Here is a 19612-nt window from a genome sequence, read left to right as displayed (position 1 = left end):
CTATATCAGCTGTTTCTAGATGCATATTACACACAGGAAGTTTATATATTATATGTATATGTACAGATAGTGTATGTGCAGTGTATCAATAATATACACAGGGTTTAATCATTTGTATCTGCACACTGCATTAGAGTGCTGTAAGTCTATGTATGTTAACGTATCTTCAATATATTTGCCAAGAATATACATTTGTCAAACTTCCTGCCAGTTCTTCCATAATAATTGATTATGTCCACATTTATAATGAAGACTGTCTGTGTGTAAGCACCGTAGCACCATCAGTGCAAGAATTTAATTCTAGTATGATAGGTTCACCCAGACAGATCTCATAAAAAAATGTGTGGATGTAGGAATTTATAATGTAAAAAACAGACACAACAATGTGTCCAAAACATAGTATCGGAAGTAATATTTAGTAGTTAGGCCAATGCTCAGACGTAAAATTTTTAATTAGTTTTATAATATAAAACATATTAGTAAATGTATGGTATTGTAAGTATAAGATATGCTTTAAGTTTAACGTTTGTCCCAAAACAGCAGCTGGTATTTGAGACTGGGACTCTAAGTGATGGAGGAACTAGTATTTGTCCAGTGCAGGTGGGCTCAGTAGCTGTATAAATAATGTCACCCCTCCAAGTACTGTGCGTTTCCACACAATCCTGTTGCTTTTCGCACCCTGTGCATTTCATACTAGCTTCGTGAGTTTTTTTAACTACCAGAGAGTGTTTTTTAAGTAATATAGATTTTCTTTTTGGATCACAGACTATTGAAGATACAAGCCCGATAAAAAGATCAGCTTCCACGTTGGGCCACCAGCGTTCCAAAGGCATGCGGCTGGATGACTATTCGCTAGAGCGGGTCATCCCGGAGGAGTCACAAAGGCCCCATCGCCGCAGGGAGAGGGGTCACAGGACGTCTGAAAGATCACTGAGCCGATACACAGATGCTGACACGGGTAAGCTTTTTGTCATTCCACTGAACGGGTGCAGCAAGACAATACAGAAAGATATTCCCCGAGGGAACTAGCCCAAACGCTTGACTTATTAATGCCCCGGGGGTTTATTTGTCAGTTCCGAGTGGAATTAATTTCATATCCCGGTCACATTAAAATATACAGGAAGAGTATCTCCTTTGTCTCATTATCTAGTGTAATGCTGAGCAATACAGATAAAGCAGGACTCAGGATCAGTCCTTGATTTGTGCTGTGTTAGCTGTGGTTAACCAGAGCAATATTAAGGTCACAATTAAGTGTCCTCCAGCTAGGGAAGGGAAAAATACATTCAGTAATCCAGTTCCTGATGGTTACATACTGACTCCTTCTGGAAAATGCATGTGTGTGGATTTTGGTTTAAGACAAGTTTGGGTTTGGATATTATGTCCTCTGAGATTGAATAGCCCATTGACATTCATTGCCTGAGATGGTACATGAAGAATGCCTCCTAGGTGCCAGATGACACTTTACACCCCTGGACTCTTACCCTCGTATTGCTTGGGAAAGGGAGGGAAAACGGGAAAGAAAACTGGGGAAAAACAAACAGAAGATCCTGGAATACACAGCCTTACACACAACATCCTTTCATTCAAAACATTTATCCACTTAATCAGCAAGGAATTTTAATATTCAGTGCTTTGCCAGTCAATGAAATAAAGACCGCACAGTATCTCCCCGTGGCTTCTCAATGCGGAATTGCTTTTTGGGTATTACTATTTCCTAACTGGATCCTTTGCTTACCTTCCTTCATATGACAAATTTAACGATCCTAATATCTGAGGAACTATTGTATTCCATAAAGCTCCAGCTTTCCTTATTCTTCTAACCTTCACCAATATCACTTTCTGTACTTTTATATATCTTCATATAAAAAACCTTTTATTGGAATCGAGGGGAATTTTTAAATAACCTAATGGAAGTTAAATCAAACTTAGTCTGATAAAGTTGAGCTAAATTAATTAATTATTCATATTGAGGTAATCTATGTATAGGAGCGGAAGATGTTGGTATGGTTCTTAATGAATACTTTGTTTTTGTCTTCACATAAGAGGGCGATGATGCAGATATTGTAGTTAAGGAGGAGGAGTGTGAAGTTTTGGATGTGATAAACATAGGGAGAGAGCAAATATTAATGAGATTAGCATCCTTGAAAGTTGATAAATCACCAGGGCCAGATGAAATGTATCCTAGGCTGTTAAAAGAAGCAAGAGAGGAAATAGCAGAAGGTCTGACCATCATTTTCCAGTTCTCCCTGGATACAGGTGTGGTGCCAGAGGATCGGAGAACTGCTAATGTTGTACCTCTGTTTAAAAAGGGACTGAAGGATAGACCGAATAATTACAGGCCAGTCAGTCTAACCTCGGTATTGGGAAAATTATTGGAATCTATTCTGAGAGTCAAGATAAACTGTCACTTAGAAAGGCACAGGTTAATCAAGGAGAGTCAACATGGATTTGTTAAGGGAAGATCTATTTTGACCAACTTGATTGAATTTTTCGAAGAAGTAACAAGGAGGATAGATGAGGGTTGTGCAGTTGATATGGTCTACATGGATTTTAGCAAGGCTTTTGACAAGGTCCCACATGGCAGACTGGTTTAAAAAAAAATCCCATGGGATCCAAGGAAATGCAGCAAGGCGGATACAAAATTGGCTCAGTGGCAGGAAACAAAGGGTAATTGTTGACGGGTGTTTTAGCGACTGGAGGGCTGTTTCCAGCGGCATTCCGCAGGGCTCAGTACTGGGTCCCCTGCGGATATATTAACAATTTGGACATAAATGTAGGGGCCATGATCAAGAAGTTTGCAGATGACACAAAGATTGGTCATGTGGTAGATAGTGAGGAGGATAGCTGTGGGCTGCAGGAAGATATTGATGGTCTAGTCAGGTGGGCAGAAAAGTGGCAAATGGAATTCACCCTGGAGAAGTGTGAGGTGATGCATTTGGGGAGGTCAAACAAGGCAAAGGAATACATGATTAATGGGAAAATACTGAGAAGTGTAGAGGAAGTGAGGGGCCTTGGAGTGAATGTCCACAGATCCCTGGAGATAGCAGGACAGGTCGATAAGGTGGTTAAGAAGGCATATGGAATCCCTTCCTTTATTAGCCGAGGAATAGAATATAAGAGCAGGGAGGTTATGCTGGAACTGTATAACTCATTGGTTAGGCCACAACTTGAGTACTGTGTGCAGTTCTGGTCACCTCATTACAGAACGGATGTAATTGCACTAGAGAGGGTACAGAGGAGATTTACGAGGATGTTGCCAGGACTGGAAAAATGTAGCTATGAGGAAAGATTGGATAGGCTGGGGTTGTTCTCCTTGGAACAGAGAAGGCTGAGGGGAGATCTGATTGAAATGTACAAAATTTTGAGGAACCTGGATAGAGTGGATGTGAAGGGTCTATTCACCTTAGCAGAGAGGTCATTGTGAATGGGGCATAGATTTAAAGTGATTTTTAGAAAAATTAAAGGGGAGATAAGGAAAAACCTTTTCACCCAGAGGATGGTGGGGATCTGGAACTCACTGCCTAAAAGGTTAGTTGAGGCAGAGACCCTGAACTCATTCAAAAGGAGTCTGGATGTGCACCTCAAGTGCCGTAATCTGCAGGGCTACGGACCAAATGCTGGAAGGTGGGATTAGAATAGGTGGATCATTTTTCGGCTGGCACAGACACGATGGGCCAAGTGGCCTGTTTCTGTGCCTTAAACATTCTATGATTCCATGACTAAAGGATCAAAATTAAGGGAACAAAGTTTAAAAATGAGGAGCAAATCAGGAATTCAAAAAGGTTAATAGACAGAGAATGACTTATCAGGAAAAGTAATTGAAACAAACAATATAAATGGGATTGAGATAATTTGATATATTCCTTAGGAAAAGAAGGGATTTGGGAAAAGTGGGACCGGTAACCACCTTTATAAAGTTGAGCTATTGGATCAAAAGGTCTCTCCCCTTTTCCTAAAATTTTGAAGTTCTTATCCCATTCCTCCCCAGATATTCACTATCTTTATTCTATAACTGGTAACAGTGCATGAATTGCTTGAGCTGGCTTTTGTTTGGTAGTTTGTATCTTGTGTGGTTGGAGGAGGGGCTGGTTGCCAGTACTTTCCTTCATTACTTTTAGTTGGTACTGCTGTTTAAATAGTATCTCACAAAGTGCTGAGGATGAGAATCTTTTTTGGTGTTCTCATAATGGTGCAAGTTCGTGAGGAGACGAAACCCAAAGTGTTTTGTCAATACTTTATAGACCTCTCCACACATACCTGGTCACATCAGAGGAAAACTGTCTTCACCACCTCAACTTCACAAACAACTTAGGGCGGCACAGTGGCGCAGTGGTTAGCACCGCAGCCTCACAGCTCCAGTGACCCGGGTTCAATTCTGGGTACTGCCTGTTTGGAGTTTGCAAGTTCTCCCTGTGACTGTGTGGGTTTCCTCCGGGTGCTCCGGTTTCCTCCCACATGCCAAAGACTTGCAGGTTGATAGGTAAATTGGCCATTATAAATTGCTCCTAGTATAGGTAGGTGGTAGGGAAATGTGGGGATGTGGTAGGAATATGGGATTAGTGTAGGATTAGTATAAATGGGTGGTTGATGGTCGGCACAGACCCGGTGGGCCGAAGGGCCTGTTTCAGTGCTGTATCTCTAAAACTAAAACTAAAAAACATTGTCACAGATTTCTATCATCAGCAGCAACTGGAACATCTTACCTTAGAAATGATGACTATTGTAGGATTAAGCTTCCATGCTATTGGAACTATGCAAGCCAGCTTGTGGAGATCTGATACATCAGGCAGACTGCAGTGCACATAAATATCAAGCAAGTGACAAATCCTTACATTTGCAAAGGGCAGCACCATCATCATTTTTTCTTTGGGAAGGAGGCATCAAGCTGTTCAGGATGCAGAACTTTCACAGTGTTAGATTGGGTTTCAGGTGTTCTAGATGGCACACAGTATCAGGGCTCCTCATATCAACAATTGTACTCAATCAATGTTGAGTCGTATATGAGAACAGAAACAAATGGCGCATGTCAATAATCATTATCTTGTGATTCTTTATTTGAGCAGCATACCAGGGTGCCCACATTATCTGACGATGAAACACTGAGATAAGGGTGGCTTAGGGAAGCATTGGGGAAAGGGCTGGCATTTTTGCCTACATGCCAACAGTTACTGTACTTCAAAATAATTCCTTTTATATAAAATATTTTGAGGCATTTCTGAGAAAGTGATAAGGTGCTGTAAAAAAAATCCAAGTCTTTCTTTCTAAACATTTTTCGATTTCTTTTTCTTTGCCTAAATGATCAGCTTTTATTGATATAGGGCTTGGAACAGACCTCAGTACCACAACACAGTCAGGTGACATCCCTCCAAAGGAGAAGGATCGTGAGCGAGGAAGACCCAAGGATAGGAAACATCATCATCACCACCACCACACATCATCTGACAAGGAGCGCTACTCCCAGGAGCGGCATGAATACAGCAGACCACGATCGAGGGACAGGCGATGGTCCCGATCTCCAAGTGCGGGTCGCGAGTGTGTCCCCCATAGACAGGTGGGTCTGCAGAGTTCACAGACCGTGGATGCAGAAGGAACTATATACAATAATATATCTTACATGAACTGAGGCAACTAGAGAAATCTGCTGAACAATTTAAATCCAACACTTCTGGAAAATTATGTCACTATTAACTATCCAAATCTCACCTACAATGGTTGATAACCTCAACCCACTGTAACCCCAACCCACTGTAACCCCAACCCCAATCCACTGTCACCCCATCCCAACCCACTGTAACCCCAACCCTAATCCATTTTAACCCCAACCCTAATCCACTTTAACCCCAACCCCAATCCACTGTAACCCCAACCCCAATCCACTGTAACCCCAACCCCAACCCCAATCCAATGTAACCCCAACCCTAATCCACTGTAACTGCAACCCAAATTCCAATCCACTGTAACTGCAACCCCAATTCCAATCCACTGTAACCCCAAACCACTTTAACCCCAATCCACTGTAACCCCAACCCAGTGTAACCACAAACCACTGTAACCCCAACCCCAACCCAAATCCACTTTAACCCCAACCCCAAACCACTGTAACCCCAATCCCCTGTAATCCCAACCCCAATCCACTGTAACCCCAATCCACTGTAACCCCAACCCACTGTAACTCCTACCCCAACCCCAATCCCAATCCACTGTAAGCCCAACTCCAATCCACTGTAACCCCAACACCAACCCCAATCCACTGTAACCCCAATCCACTGTAACCCCTACCCCAACCCCAGTCCACTGTAACTGCAACCCCAACCCCAATCCACTGTAACCACAACCCCAATTCCAATCCACTGTAACCTCAACCCAACCCAGTGTAACCCCAACCCAGTCTAACCGCAAACCACTGTAACCCCAACCCCAATCCACTGTAACCCCAACCCCAACCCACTGTAATCACAACCCGAACCCCTATAACCCCAACCCTCTGTAACCCAACCCCACCCCACTGTAACCCCAATCCACTGTAATCACAACCCCAACCCCAATCCACTGTAACAGCAACCCCAACCCCAATCCACTGTAACCGCAACCGAAACCCCAACCCACTGTATTCACAACCCCAACCCTCTGTAATCACAACCCCAACCCCAACCCCAACCCACTGTAACCCTAACCCCAATCCACTGTAACCCCAATCTACTGTAACCCCAACCCCAACCCACTGTAACCCCAACCCCAACCCACTGTAACCCCAACCCCAACTCACTGTAACCTCAACCCACTGTAACCCCAACCCCAACTCACTGTAACCCCAACCCCAATCCACTGTAACCCCAACCCACTGTAACCTCAACCCCAACCCACTGTAACCCCAACCCCAATCCACTTTAACCTCAACCCCAATCCACTGTAACCCCAACCCCAATCCACTGTAACCCCAACCCCAATCCATTGTAATCACAACCCCAACCCCAATCCACGGTAACCTCAACCCCAATCCACTATAATCACAACTGCAACTTAATCTACAGTAATTAGCAAACATGTCTCATCTATTGTCATACGTAAACCCACTCGCACCCATTTTAATTAATAACCCCAACTACTTTGATTAATAACCTTTGCCCCACCTACTGTAATTAAGTAACACCAGCCAAACCTACTGCAGCTAACAATTAACCCCAGTCGCACCTACTGAACCTATCTCATTAGTGGATTTTCTTTCAGTGAGGTTGACAGTAGGAGGTGGCCCTCCCCCAACGCTTTGGTCCAAGGAATTCATGCAGCAACAAGCTACAGCCCTTTAGTGTTTCATTATGCACAATGTGATGTTTAAGAAGCACTGGGAACTGTTCAGTAAATTTGGAGTTCGCTACCATTCTATTTAATTCCTATTCAATGTTAAGTATATTTGCTAGGAAAGGAAATGGTAAGCTGTAAATGATTATTAAACCAGAGGGATTCTAAACTACAGATTTATTCTCAGTATAGGAAAAGGACCACATCTTACTTATCAATTAGTGGGACTAGTATTTAAAAGGATGCAGTTGCTATCTAAGCCAAATTCTAGTGGAAATGAGCCGTTAGCATTTTAAAATTTGTGACTCGTGATAATGTGGAGGTGAAAACAGATCACATACGTCCATGCAGCCCCTGTCATTAGCTAGTGGAGCAAGAAGCAATGGACAGCAAAATGATTAACAAAGTTCCCAAAAGAGAAAAAATTTAAGTGTGAGATATTCCAATAACTGTCCATCTATCGAGTGTCAGAGCACGTCACTTGAAGATTTCTCAGGCTGCTTCCAAGTTTGATCAGTTACCTGATCTCAGCCAGACTGACAGTCGAGACTTTACGTTTAGCCCCAGTCCACTGACCAAGAGAGAAAATCGGCCCAGGTTCCTACTCCTGATCACTATCTATTGGAATCTGATCACTGCACGCATAGTCATTAGATGAGGGCATAGTGAGGCTCAGTTCTCATGTTCTCATGGCCAAATAACCTATTGACACTCATCATCTGGGCTAAGGAAATATAGCCCTGCATAGAGCAGTGATCTTCCATCCCCATGAGGAGAAAGCAGACATTAACCATGTCCATCCTAACTTTACTCCATCTGTTATCCTTCCCCACCAACATGAATCAAAGCTCCTGCTAGCCAATTATGGATCAAGATAGATGGTCACATGTCTCAGGGTCTGTTCTAGAGGAGGCATGTGTAGTGATGAAGAATCCTCTCTAGGAGCTAATTGGAAAAAGCAAACCACTTTAAGTAGGAGTTGAATGGAATGGAAATTGGAGACCTTTATGAGCATGTTTCAGGCAATTCTTTTGCATGGTGGCTCTTTTGAATTTATTGGGCTCCAAGGATTGCAATGAAATTGCTGCAATGTATGGTTATTCATTACCTGTTTTACTGAGATCCAATAAGTTATACTGTGAATGCTGTCTCCCTCCTGCCTTCTGCTTTTCTGAAAAGCCATTAGGCCATACAGGTTAAATATATTGGATAACAGATATTTCACACAGCACTTGCACATTACACTTCCCTCCCTTCCCTTACTCAATACGAGTGTCCCATAAGGAGAAGGAGTTCACCTGAGCATGATGCAATGATTATTTAGATTTCATTTCGAAACTTTTTAAACCCTGCAAGCTCCAGAAGCTTTTACCCATTGGGTGCTATTGTTCTGCATGGGCTCCCTACAATTATTTCATCTGCAGCCCTCTCCCTCATTTCAATCTAGAGCACTTCAGAGATTGACAGGGTGCTATCCATGACCCGACCCTGCCAATATTCAGGTATTGGCCAATTGTTTGCCTGATAATTCATCCTTTGGAATATTTTTTAGCCAATCAGGGCAGTTTTTATACTTTGCACCCACCTCCAAAATAGACTAAATTAAAGGAACAACTGTGAAAGATGGAAAAATGGATTAAAATTGGTAAAAGAGAGTGAATTATTCAGGAAGGCAGAACTCATTCTTATGTAAAAGGACAGAAAATAGTGAGGAAGAGATTAGGAGGAAAATAAACAATAGAAAGAGTACATGTGAATTGTTTAAATACCTTTTAATGTAAATTCTGTCTTATTTGGTTCTTTAGAATTAGTTTGACATAAAACAAGTGTCACTTCAGATGAGAGAGTTGACAGCTACTTCTGATGTTTAAGTAGTAGTAGTTTTATAACTGTAATATTATCTTTCAGCCTCACACGCTGCACTTCATAGTAAATCATTGTATGCCAAGCGCTTTGAGATGTTCCAGACAATTGTGATAAAGCACGATATGAATTCAAGCTTCTATTACCACCATACATGAGCTAGAGATGAACAAATCCAGCCAGCCCAGAAAGATAGGAGTTTCCCCAAAGATACAGTCCAAGAGTTTATGGTTACATTTTCATACATCTATCAGGGAACACCACGCTGCAATTAATATCACCAAAGGGCGAAGCTACTGGCAGCAGTGTTTCCGGATGGGTGCTAAACATGCTCATATCCAGGGACTCTCCGCAGGACTTTGGTGAAGATGTTAAACAGATTAACGCCACTATTAAAAGAATGCAGAGAATTGAATAGGAGCATATTAACTGACCGTACAATAACATATCCAGCTAATTTGTACCCTTAAAAGATTTTAATCAATTGCCTTAATGCTGATTAATAATCTGTGCAAAAAAAACTTACAGTAGTTAAGTATGAGTAAAGGTGTAGGCGGCGCATTGCATATCGAGTGGTGCGTACATCAATTTCCCCTTCACCCCAGTGAATCTGTGCCTCTGGAGCTGCCAAACAGAGGCAAGGAGGGAAGTGGGTGTGGTCTGGCCATATGGTCAGTGGGAAAGTCATTCCTGCAACATTCTCATGTAACGCCCAGCTGCTGTCTTATAGTACCATTGAAAGCAAGTCACCTAGTTCGATGCAGTTGCCACATGCCCTACAAGGACCAGAGCACTTGTCAGAAAAAATAGATTTCCTTTCCCATCCTCTCCCCTTTCGCTGCTGACTCTCGTTCCGAAGGTCCCAGCTGCCCCTCTAGAACCTTACCATTTTTTCTTTTCATTTTTGAGCACAGACAGAAAATGTGGACACTTTTCAACTATCAAGGATGAGCTTCATCTTCTCCTCACCAGCTGATCACACAATATATTTTCCAGTATAATTCACTGGACTGTGATCAGGAACAAGAGCCCTGACTAATTTATTCCCTTCTTAACCCAGGAGATACTGAGGGTAAATAGTAGCACACCCTCACCAGCACTTTGGCTGAGATCAGCTAACTTGGAGAACTAGCGGAGGGATTTTATATATTCTTCGTCACAGTGGCAGTATGCTGTTCATTCATCACTTCTTAATTGTTATCGAGCGTGAAGTCTTTTAACCCCAACTTTAAGTAAAATCCAAACAAAATTTACTATGCTGCAGATGCTGAAAATCTGAAAGATGAGCACAAAACACAGGAGACATTTTGTAGATCAGGCAGCATCCGTCGAGAATGCAAGGCAGTTGGGACTGTGATGTTGTATTAGCTGAAACACAAAAGAGTTAGCTAATTTCTTGACAATGTAGAGTTTCTTCAATAGTGCCAGTTCTTCAACAGCCACTTTATGCAGAATACACCTGTGAACTGCACCAAGGGGTACAGTGTTTTATCGATCTGCAACCTAATTTGGTAGTTCTTCAGTTTAACAATTCTGTGGAAAACAGATATTTATTCAAAAGTTGAATTGTATGGAAATTGCAGACCACCTTGATAATATTGAGAGCAATTGCAGTGTTGTAGCAAAGTAAACCTCATAGGCCTGTGCTACTGAAAGTTGTCAAAAACTGGTGGAAATTGAAGGAATCTGTAGACATGTGTATAAGTTTGAACTGTTTGAGTGGTGGTTTAATGGGTAGTAGCTCATTGTGCTTTTGAGCATCACATCAACTAATGCATCAGTATCAACTAAGACATCTAATGAATGTCCTTCCAGCAGTGATGTATGTTTAGATTGGGTTGGACGCATGTGTTTCTCAGGTTCACTGCAGGATATGGCAAAACTGTATGTTCTATCATCATCGTCGGACTGGATCCTCATTACATGATGCAGGGCTGGGTGTTTGTTTTATGCTCTTGTTCGTGTCTTGAGCTGAATTTCTTTTCACCTGCCAAGCTGGTGTTGGAGGTCACAGGTATTTTGGTACCACTCATATGTATATGAGTACAGTCCATGCCTCTGACTACCCACCTCCACCCCACCCCACCCCCCCACCATCCCACCCCGCCCAGTACCTGGCCTGCGACTACTTGAAGCTGATACAAAATGCAAAAGTTATATATTTTGATTCCCAGCACTGACCCTCACAATTAAAGAAATCTCATTGTGTGTCTTATTTTTTTCCCCATTTTAAATCTTCGGCTGACACACAATTCCACGGCCAAGCACCCAGGGCAACATGCCCCCCTGAGCCAATGCTTCCCTGTAACTGGCCACTAGGAGGCAGACAAGAGCTATTTCCTGGTTTGTGAGATCTCTCTTGGATAAGAGATTGGTGTTCACTTGGTGCTTTAGCCAAACATCAGACCTGAGATGGGAGAATTGTGGCAGAGTATAACTTCATTGAGTAGCGTAATCCTGATTATTGGAAGTTTTCTCCCTCCCCCCCAACCCTAATCTTTCTTTTTTTTCCTCCCTCTCAACACTGTCCCTTGCCTAGGACCCTAATCTGAGGCTGAAATGATGATGGTACTCTTGGGCCTACCCAATGAGAGGTTGCACGATAGATGCAGGTGTTGAAGGCCATTTGGGCCATCCATTCAGAACAAACCTACAGTTCCCCATCATGCCATCTAACTATTCTTAGACGATGCCAGGATTTTTGTCTCCATTACTCTGCTCAGAAGTCCATTCCACCCTTTATGTGAAAATCTTTGAAATACCAGGTTCCATTTCTCCTTTTAAAACTCTGTCCACTTCTCCTATTCTCACAATTTAACTTGAAGCTTGAGGTTTACTTTCTCTGTCTTGTTTACTGTCTTACACACTTCACTTCCATTCGCAAAAGCAGGCTGTATTTTACCTTCCCATCACCTAACAGCATAGGCAATATAACAGATGCACCATGTGTGGAAAACTGAACCATTGATCTACATCTTCCAAAACGTCTTCAAAATAACTTCATGCTGTGTCACTGCATCTCCGTTAGTTTGGTGCTACTTCTGAAGCTGTATCTTCAAGGGATATGGAGAAAGACTCCTTAAAACAGCTGATACAGGTTTAATCCCTCAACTGTGCAAAATAACTGATCTAAATTGAGGTGGCTGCAAGGCAGCTACAGTCTACCTCAGCACTCCTAGGCTAGGGAGAGAAGACATTAACCAGGGTTCCCAGTGGTAATCAGTATCCAAAAACTTCCTATTGGAAAGTGCCTGTGTGTAAGCATTGCACGAGGACAGGATTTGCCTTAGCTGAAATACCCTGTGGCATGGAATAGCCTGTCTAGACGCACTGAGTGCTCTCATACGTAAAGAATGAGCACTTGATGGACTGAGAACCCCTGGTAAGCTATAACCCAGCAAGAGTCAGCACCATCAGGAAAGGAGAGATGAAAGACTGAAAAAGCACACAGCAACTTAATGACTAAAACACACACTTCAGTCTTCCGTTTGCATTGGTATGAGTACAATCCAATGTAGTAAGAAAGGATGTGAGGATTAAGTGAAAATTCCCATTTTTGCCCAGTACACAGTTAAAACTGCATCCAGCAAGATTCCTCCATCAGTTGTTCAGACTATGTCTGTGACCTACATCATCATGTCTTTTTACATGAGTGCCTAATTTTCTCCTATCCTAAAGTCTTATATTTGTTTGTCTGTACTTTATTCTTAAATTCCCATTTATTCCCTCCTGTGTATGCGGGATGCAATTGACTGTAACGGATAAGTCACAAGAGTGCCACATAAGAACTACCAACCAAAAGGAAGGTCTAAGGTCAAAATTCAATTAATTAACCGAAAAGGCCAATCTACTGTATCTACCCATTTTATTCAAAGCAAGAGTTATTTTCATAGAATCATAGAAATTTTACAGCACAGAAAGAGGCCACTTTGCCCATCGTGTCTGTGCTGGCCAAAAATCAAGCCACCCAGCCTAATCCCACCTTCCATTATTAGGTCCATAGCCCTGCAGGTTATGGCACTTGAGGTGCATATCCACACACCTTTTAAATGAGTTGAGGGTTTCAGCTTCTAATACCCTTTCAGGCAGTGAGTTCCAGACTCCCACCTCCCTCTCGGTGAAAAAAAACCTTCCCTTATCTCCCCTCTAATCTTTCTACCAATCACTTTAAATCTATGCCCCCCCCCCCCCCCCCTAGTCACTGACCTCTCTGCTAAGGTGAATAGACCCTTCACCTCCACTCTATCCAGGCCTCTCACAATTTTGTACATCTCAATCAAATCTCCCCTCAGCCTTCTCTGTTCCAAGGAGAACAACTCCAGCCTATCCAATCTTTCCTCACAGCTGCATTTTTCCAGTTCCGGCAACATCCTCATAAATCTCCTCTGTACCCTCTCTAGTGCAATTACATCCTTTCAGTAATGAGGTGACCAGAACTGCACACAGTACTCAAGTTGTGGCTTAGCCAATGAGTTATACAGTTCCAAATTAACTTCTCTCCTCATATATCTATATCCAAATTAACTTCCCTCCTTCTATATCTCGGCTAATAAAGGAAAGGATTCCATATGCCTTCTTAACCATCTTATCGACCTGTCCTGCTACCTTCAGGGATCTGTGGACATTCTCTCCAACTCTGCCATGTGGGACCTTGTCAAAAGTCTTGTGTGCTATATATTATTTGATACACCATTGACTATTAGGACAGTTATTGAAGGATTCCTTCAATATAGCATTGCATCTGAGCACCAGTATCAGCCATGAAGCTTGCCTTCAGAATCGAAGGGGAAACATGGACCAAAAACAATAAAAAAAACCTTCTCTACAAACTCCACATTGTAAATTATTTTTAAAATAATGAATATGCAGGGGTCCTTACAAATTCTCACCAGAGGGTTAAAATGATAAAGCATCTGAACTTTGCTATTTTTGTTTTCTGGCATTCCTGACTAGGATTGCTGCACTGTGATCATGCTCACCTACCTATTCCCAATGTAGACTTGTTTCACGCGCTAAAGACCAATCAAAAGCCCTCCCGATGGCTCAATTGGTAAGTGTGTTGTGGAACTGATCTATAAAGAAGTCCTAATGTTCAATCCTTGGTGTGCACTGAGTTAGCTGATCTCAGCCAAGGTAGCAGTAAGGTTGTCTCTAAGTTAGGAAAGAGGGTCTTACACAGCACCACCAGGTTTATTCTGCTTCAGAATGCTATCTGATAGAGAATGGGTAGTAATGTAAAGTGGGTGCGGCACCAGGAATTCTGGTATTGTGCCACTGTCCTGAAACTGACGCAACACTATGAAAGCATCTTTAGAGTTGCAAATAAGGCCCAAGCGATGAGGTTAGCAAAAGATCCTGAGAATGGCACGTAAATTGTAAGAGATAAAAGTATGGTTGAAAATAGTTAAGTATGAACTCAATATTTTCCATAAGTATTCATCAACGAGGTTAACACTAATTCGATGTTCAGTTTCTGTAATATACACAAATCCTACAGGCTGTTGAAGTCAGTGTGGCAGAGAGACTTAATAAGTTAAAGGGACTTAAGACAAAGAATCAGCTTATCCTGAAGGAGGCGGGGGAGGACTGACCCCAAGTGTAAAGGGATGAATTTTTTTTTAATGTATTCACTATTGGGTTGTGGGCATCACTGGCAAGGCTGGCATTTATTGCCCATCCATAATTCTCCTTGCGAAGATGGTAGTGAGCCATTTTCTTGAACCATGGCTGTCCACGTGGTGTAGGTACACCCACAGTGCTTTTATGGAGGGAGTTCCAGGATTTTGACCCAGCGGCGGTGAAGGAACGGCGATATAGTTCCAAGTCAGGACGGTGTGTGACTTGGAGGGGAACTTGCTGGTGGCGGTGTTCCCATGCGCATGTTGCCCTTATTCTTCTAGGGGGTAGAGGTCATGGGTTTGGAAGATGCTGTTGAAGAAGCCTTAGCGAGTTGCTGCATGAGGAGAGGCCAGATAAACAAGCTCCACAGTCTAAAAGTGTTAAGTGGTGTAGATAAAATAATCCCATAATATTACTTCACGTTAAGCTGTGAGAATAGTACTGGAGAGCCAAATAGGAGAGTAAATTATAAACAGATATTCTTTACTCGAGGAGTGCTAAATGTTTCAAATAATCTAAGAGGTAGGATCGTGAAGGCAAACACATTGGAAATATTCAAAATGTAACTGGATGTTATAATGGGATTTAGGATGCTATCAGGATGAGCTTCAATAGGAGAGTTAGGGTATTATAGCGAATGGCTTCAATGTTACAGTTAGAATATGAGAAAGGGCTGTGAGAGGAGAGTTAGGGTCCTAGTGCGATATGTTGATTGGAAGGTTAGGGTACTAGAGAGATGGGTTTCAATGGGGCAATTAGGGAAGAGCTGCGATGGGAAGGTTAGAGAAGTAGAGGGATAAGCTTCAATGGGCGAGTTAGGGTACTAAAGGGATGAATTGGAATGGGAGAGCTAGGGCACTACAGAGATGAGGTACAATGGGAGAATGAGTTGAATAAGGATGAGTTTTGATGGGAGTGTTAATGAACTAGAGGGATTAGCTATGATGGGAGCATTAGGGTACTTCAGGGATGGGTTTCAATGTGAGAATTAGGATTTAGAGAAATGAGCTACAGTGCGAATATTAAGGTACTAGTACGATGGATTTTGATAGCAGAGTTAGGGTACTTACAGGGATGAGGTTCGACAGGAGAGTTAAGGTACAGACTGATGGGGTTCAATTGGAGAATGAGGGTTTAGAGGGATCAGCTTCGATGGAAAGGTTAGCACATTTCATCCGAGTAATGATGAGCAACAAGAACCCTGGCTGATTTTCCTTCCCTCCACAACCCAAACACTGAAGGCACTGTTGCCCTAATTTGAGCTTACTAAGCATAGATGGAAAATAAACTTGGTAGCTGGTCCATTCAGCTCAGTACTAGACAAGGCAGTACATTTACCCATTGGACCACTGAAGGAAACCATCAGCGTTTTTAATCGCTCTCAATGCCCACATTCCAGACTTGTTTACTGTGGTGTAAATTTCAGATATTAGGTGACACAACAACAAGAACCAACATTTATGTAGTGTCTTTATAGTAAATACAGTGTCTTTTATAGTAAATCATGCTAAGGCATTTCACTAGAGTGTTATCAAAGAAAATTTGACACTGAGCCACATAAGGAGCTATTAGGCCAGATGACCAAAAGCTTGGTTCAAGAGGTAGGTTTTAAGGAGTGTCCTAAAGGAGAAGAGATTAGGATAGAATTCCAGAGCCTAGGGCCTAGGCAGCTGAAGGCACGAGCACCAATGGTGGAATGTTGGGTGTGCAAGAGACCAGAATTGGAGGAGTGCAGAGATTTTGGACATTTGACAGGCTAACAGAAAACCTAGGAAGTTAGGACAATGAAAAGAAGTTAGAACTGTTTCACACAAAGGGTAATGGAGCTATGGAATTGATCAGAATGAAAAGATTTTGAACTGGACGGTATAATTGGGTTCAAGATAATTAGATATGTTTCTAAAGAGAGAAAGGAATTTGATGAGGAAGTGGCTAGATTGGGGGTGATGTCTGGAAAAGGAGTAGATTGTTGGGCCAAAGAGCCTTTTCCTGTCACTAAAAATCCTTATGTTTTTTATCGGATTGACATCAAATGAAGTTAGTGTGGCTCAGGATTATAACAAGAGAATCTTAGACAGGAGAGAGAGGAGGCCCTTGAGATTAGTCAGTTCAGAAAGGAGATTTAGATTTAACAGGGAGATTTTGTTGGGTCTGTGCCCAGACGCACTGGATAGTTCAGGCACAGTCAGTATTGGAGATTCACACATGGCAAACTGTGCACCTGTGGAAGAACCAGTATGATGATCTCTGCTAATTTAAATGAAAGGAAATTAAAGGTGAATTGAGTGGCTTTTTTTACAGGCATACACTCTGATATTCGCTGCACCCAGACATATACCCAGGAAGATCTCCACAAACATATCAGATACAGCCATGATTGGAATAAGAATAAACATTCCAGAAATGCACAACAGATCAGTCAACATCTGAAAGAGGACGATAAGTTAACTTTTCAAGGGGGTGGGATCCTTCATAATTAGGGTTTACCCCTTTTTAAGGGACTGACATACATAAGTCCAAAGGTGAAAGGGAGACCATCAGATTTCTCTAGCCTGAGCATGGGTCAGACCCCCAGAAACATTAACCCATCTTTTCTTTCAGATTCTGACATATCCGCAGTTCCAGCTTAGGTTTTGGATTTCCAGCATTCATAATGTTTCCTATTTTATCTCGCGTTTAGACTCCAAGCTGTTTAATGTGTATGGCCTAACAAAACGGTTTTAAACCCTTGTAAACTAAAGGACAATGTCTGCTCTCTTTAACCCCTTGACTTACAGACGTCACTTTCTCTTTTTACTTTCTTTTGACTTTTTGTTCTTGTGATCGTTGCTTCCCCCTTTTTTCCTTTTGTTATCTCTTTGCTTTCTTCGATGTTTTTCTGTCTGTGTTTTTTCTCCTGGTTTTTTATTTTTTGATTTGCTTTGTTTCAATTTTCATGTAGGGCAGTAGTTCTGTGAGTGGGAGTCCAGTACCTTCCACTTCTGGCACCAGCACACCGAGGCGCGGACGCAGGCAACTCCCCCAGACTCCCTCCACACCTAGGCCGCATGTCACCTACTCCCCTGTGATCCGCAAAGCCATGAATACGTCACAGCAGCAGGGCAGGATACCAACCCCCGTGCCACGCAGGTACTCCCCATCGCCCCCGGAGCATCAGAGGGGGGAGCGACAGAGCAGCAGCAGGTCTCCTGCCATGGAGAGAAGCACCGTCCCCCGCAACGAGTCCCCTCGACTGAATCGCCAAAGCAGCAGCCGCTGGTCCACTCCCAGCTCCCACGTATCTGAGCCTTACCTGGGGTCTCACAACGATGACTATTACTGCAGCCCTGACTATGATGTGCCAAGTGAGGAAACTCTGACCTTCGAGGCTGCCATAGCGACAAGTTCCAGAAGGTCGCCCAGGACTTCTCGGGCGGCGTCATCCTCCGTCTCCCCCTCACGGCATGGGCGGCGGGTACCCAACGGGTACTATCATAATCTTGGGGTGACGAAAACGAAAGGACCTGGCACAAGGAAAGGAATGCATAAACCCTACAGTGAAACTGATGAGGATGACTGGTGCTAGCCCCAACATTCGTCTTATATTGCCAAGTGCGTCAGGGGCAGTCTCTCAACCTCTTAAGACTTGAGCTCTAGCCTTCTAAAAAAAAAGTTTTAAAAAACCCACAAAAAATAGGAGAAAGAAAAAAAACTGAAAAAAATTTTAAACTGATCTTTATTGGGGTGGGGGTTTGGAGCATGTGTAAAAATAAATCCAAATGGGGGCATAGCAAAGAAAATAGGGCTCATGTGGGTCCTCATAACAGGTTTAGCTGTCTTTAACACAAATGAGAGGAAAAGAGAAGGAAACAAAACCCTAAAAGGATTTTTGGAAACTGCTGGGTTTCATTGATGAGTTTTATCATCCGTTACCTGTTAATATATATTGATATTGTGTGGGGGAATGAAGGTTATCCAGTACACATTTCAGTCACTCAAGTTCATCTGAATGCCTGCGATACTACTGACGTCTCTGAGGAGGGGCTCTAAGCAATGACAAACAAGAAGAAAAAAGTAAGAAACCCATCTACCAGCTTGGAAGTTCTGTTGTGTGCCTTCTTGCCTCATCAGAACAGCCTATCACAGCCTGGAATCCTCTTGAAGTTCTCACACTGTGGAAAGAGCAGGTCCTGTTCAAGAGCACTTTGATTTTGCGTACGTACAGGGCATGAGGTGGGGAAGGTTAGGGGAGAAAATTGCCAGATCAATAATTAACTTATTAACTTTTGTGAGATCATTTCCATCTCATTTGTAATTCTGCTTTTTCTAACCTGTAAGTTGAATGAGGATGGGTACATTTGCTCCTCACCAGGGGCTCTGGATTGATGAGAGGGGCAGAGGAAGGTGAATCACTCTAAGACATTCAAAATGAACACTCTTAGCAAACAAAAGATACCAACCCACTGCAAAGCAAAGTGCATGCTTTTTGGTGTGAAACCCTATCTCCTGTGTCTTTGTGATTTAATCCATTGGGATTGTTTGTAAAAATTTTTTTTAACTTGCTTTCCCTGTATCCCTCCTTTTTAATTCAGGATTGTGTGGATTCTGCGTGCTTTAGGTCTAGGATTCCCAGTTATTGCCAAGTCCCTGTAGCAGATAAAGAGTGATGAGGAGATGCGGGGCGTTGGGCAGGATTATAACACAAGTTCTGATTTTAGTTCACTGCAGATTCATTGAAATCTTAATAATTACTAATGACTCTTAAAAAAAAAACAAAGTAGGAAAACGACAAGCTGCTATTTTAAGAAACGGACTTCTGGGGCCCAATTTTAACTCCAAGCAAGTGGGTGGG

At 42.5% G+C, this 19612-nt stretch overlaps 1 protein-coding gene across 1 annotated transcript in view; it reads left to right on the top strand.

Moving 5' to 3' along the window:
* The window catches only part of LOC137355764 (voltage-dependent P/Q-type calcium channel subunit alpha-1A-like), a 644715-nt gene that overhangs the window by 614403 nt on the left and 10700 nt on the right, over window positions 1-19612 (top strand). The window contains exons 49-50 of the mRNA XM_068021264.1: window positions 766-958; window positions 5319-5551. Of these exons, the coding sequence (XP_067877365.1) occupies window positions 766-958; window positions 5319-5551 (426 nt within the window). The remainder of the gene's footprint in view (window positions 1-765; window positions 959-5318; window positions 5552-19612) is intronic.

This window comes from Heterodontus francisci, chromosome 43 (assembly GCF_036365525.1).
Source record: "Heterodontus francisci isolate sHetFra1 chromosome 43, sHetFra1.hap1, whole genome shotgun sequence".
Classification (NCBI taxonomy): domain Eukaryota; kingdom Metazoa; phylum Chordata; class Chondrichthyes; order Heterodontiformes; family Heterodontidae; genus Heterodontus; species Heterodontus francisci.
Note: the sequence above shows the minus strand (reverse complement) of the source record. Positions and strands in the feature narration are given on the sequence as shown.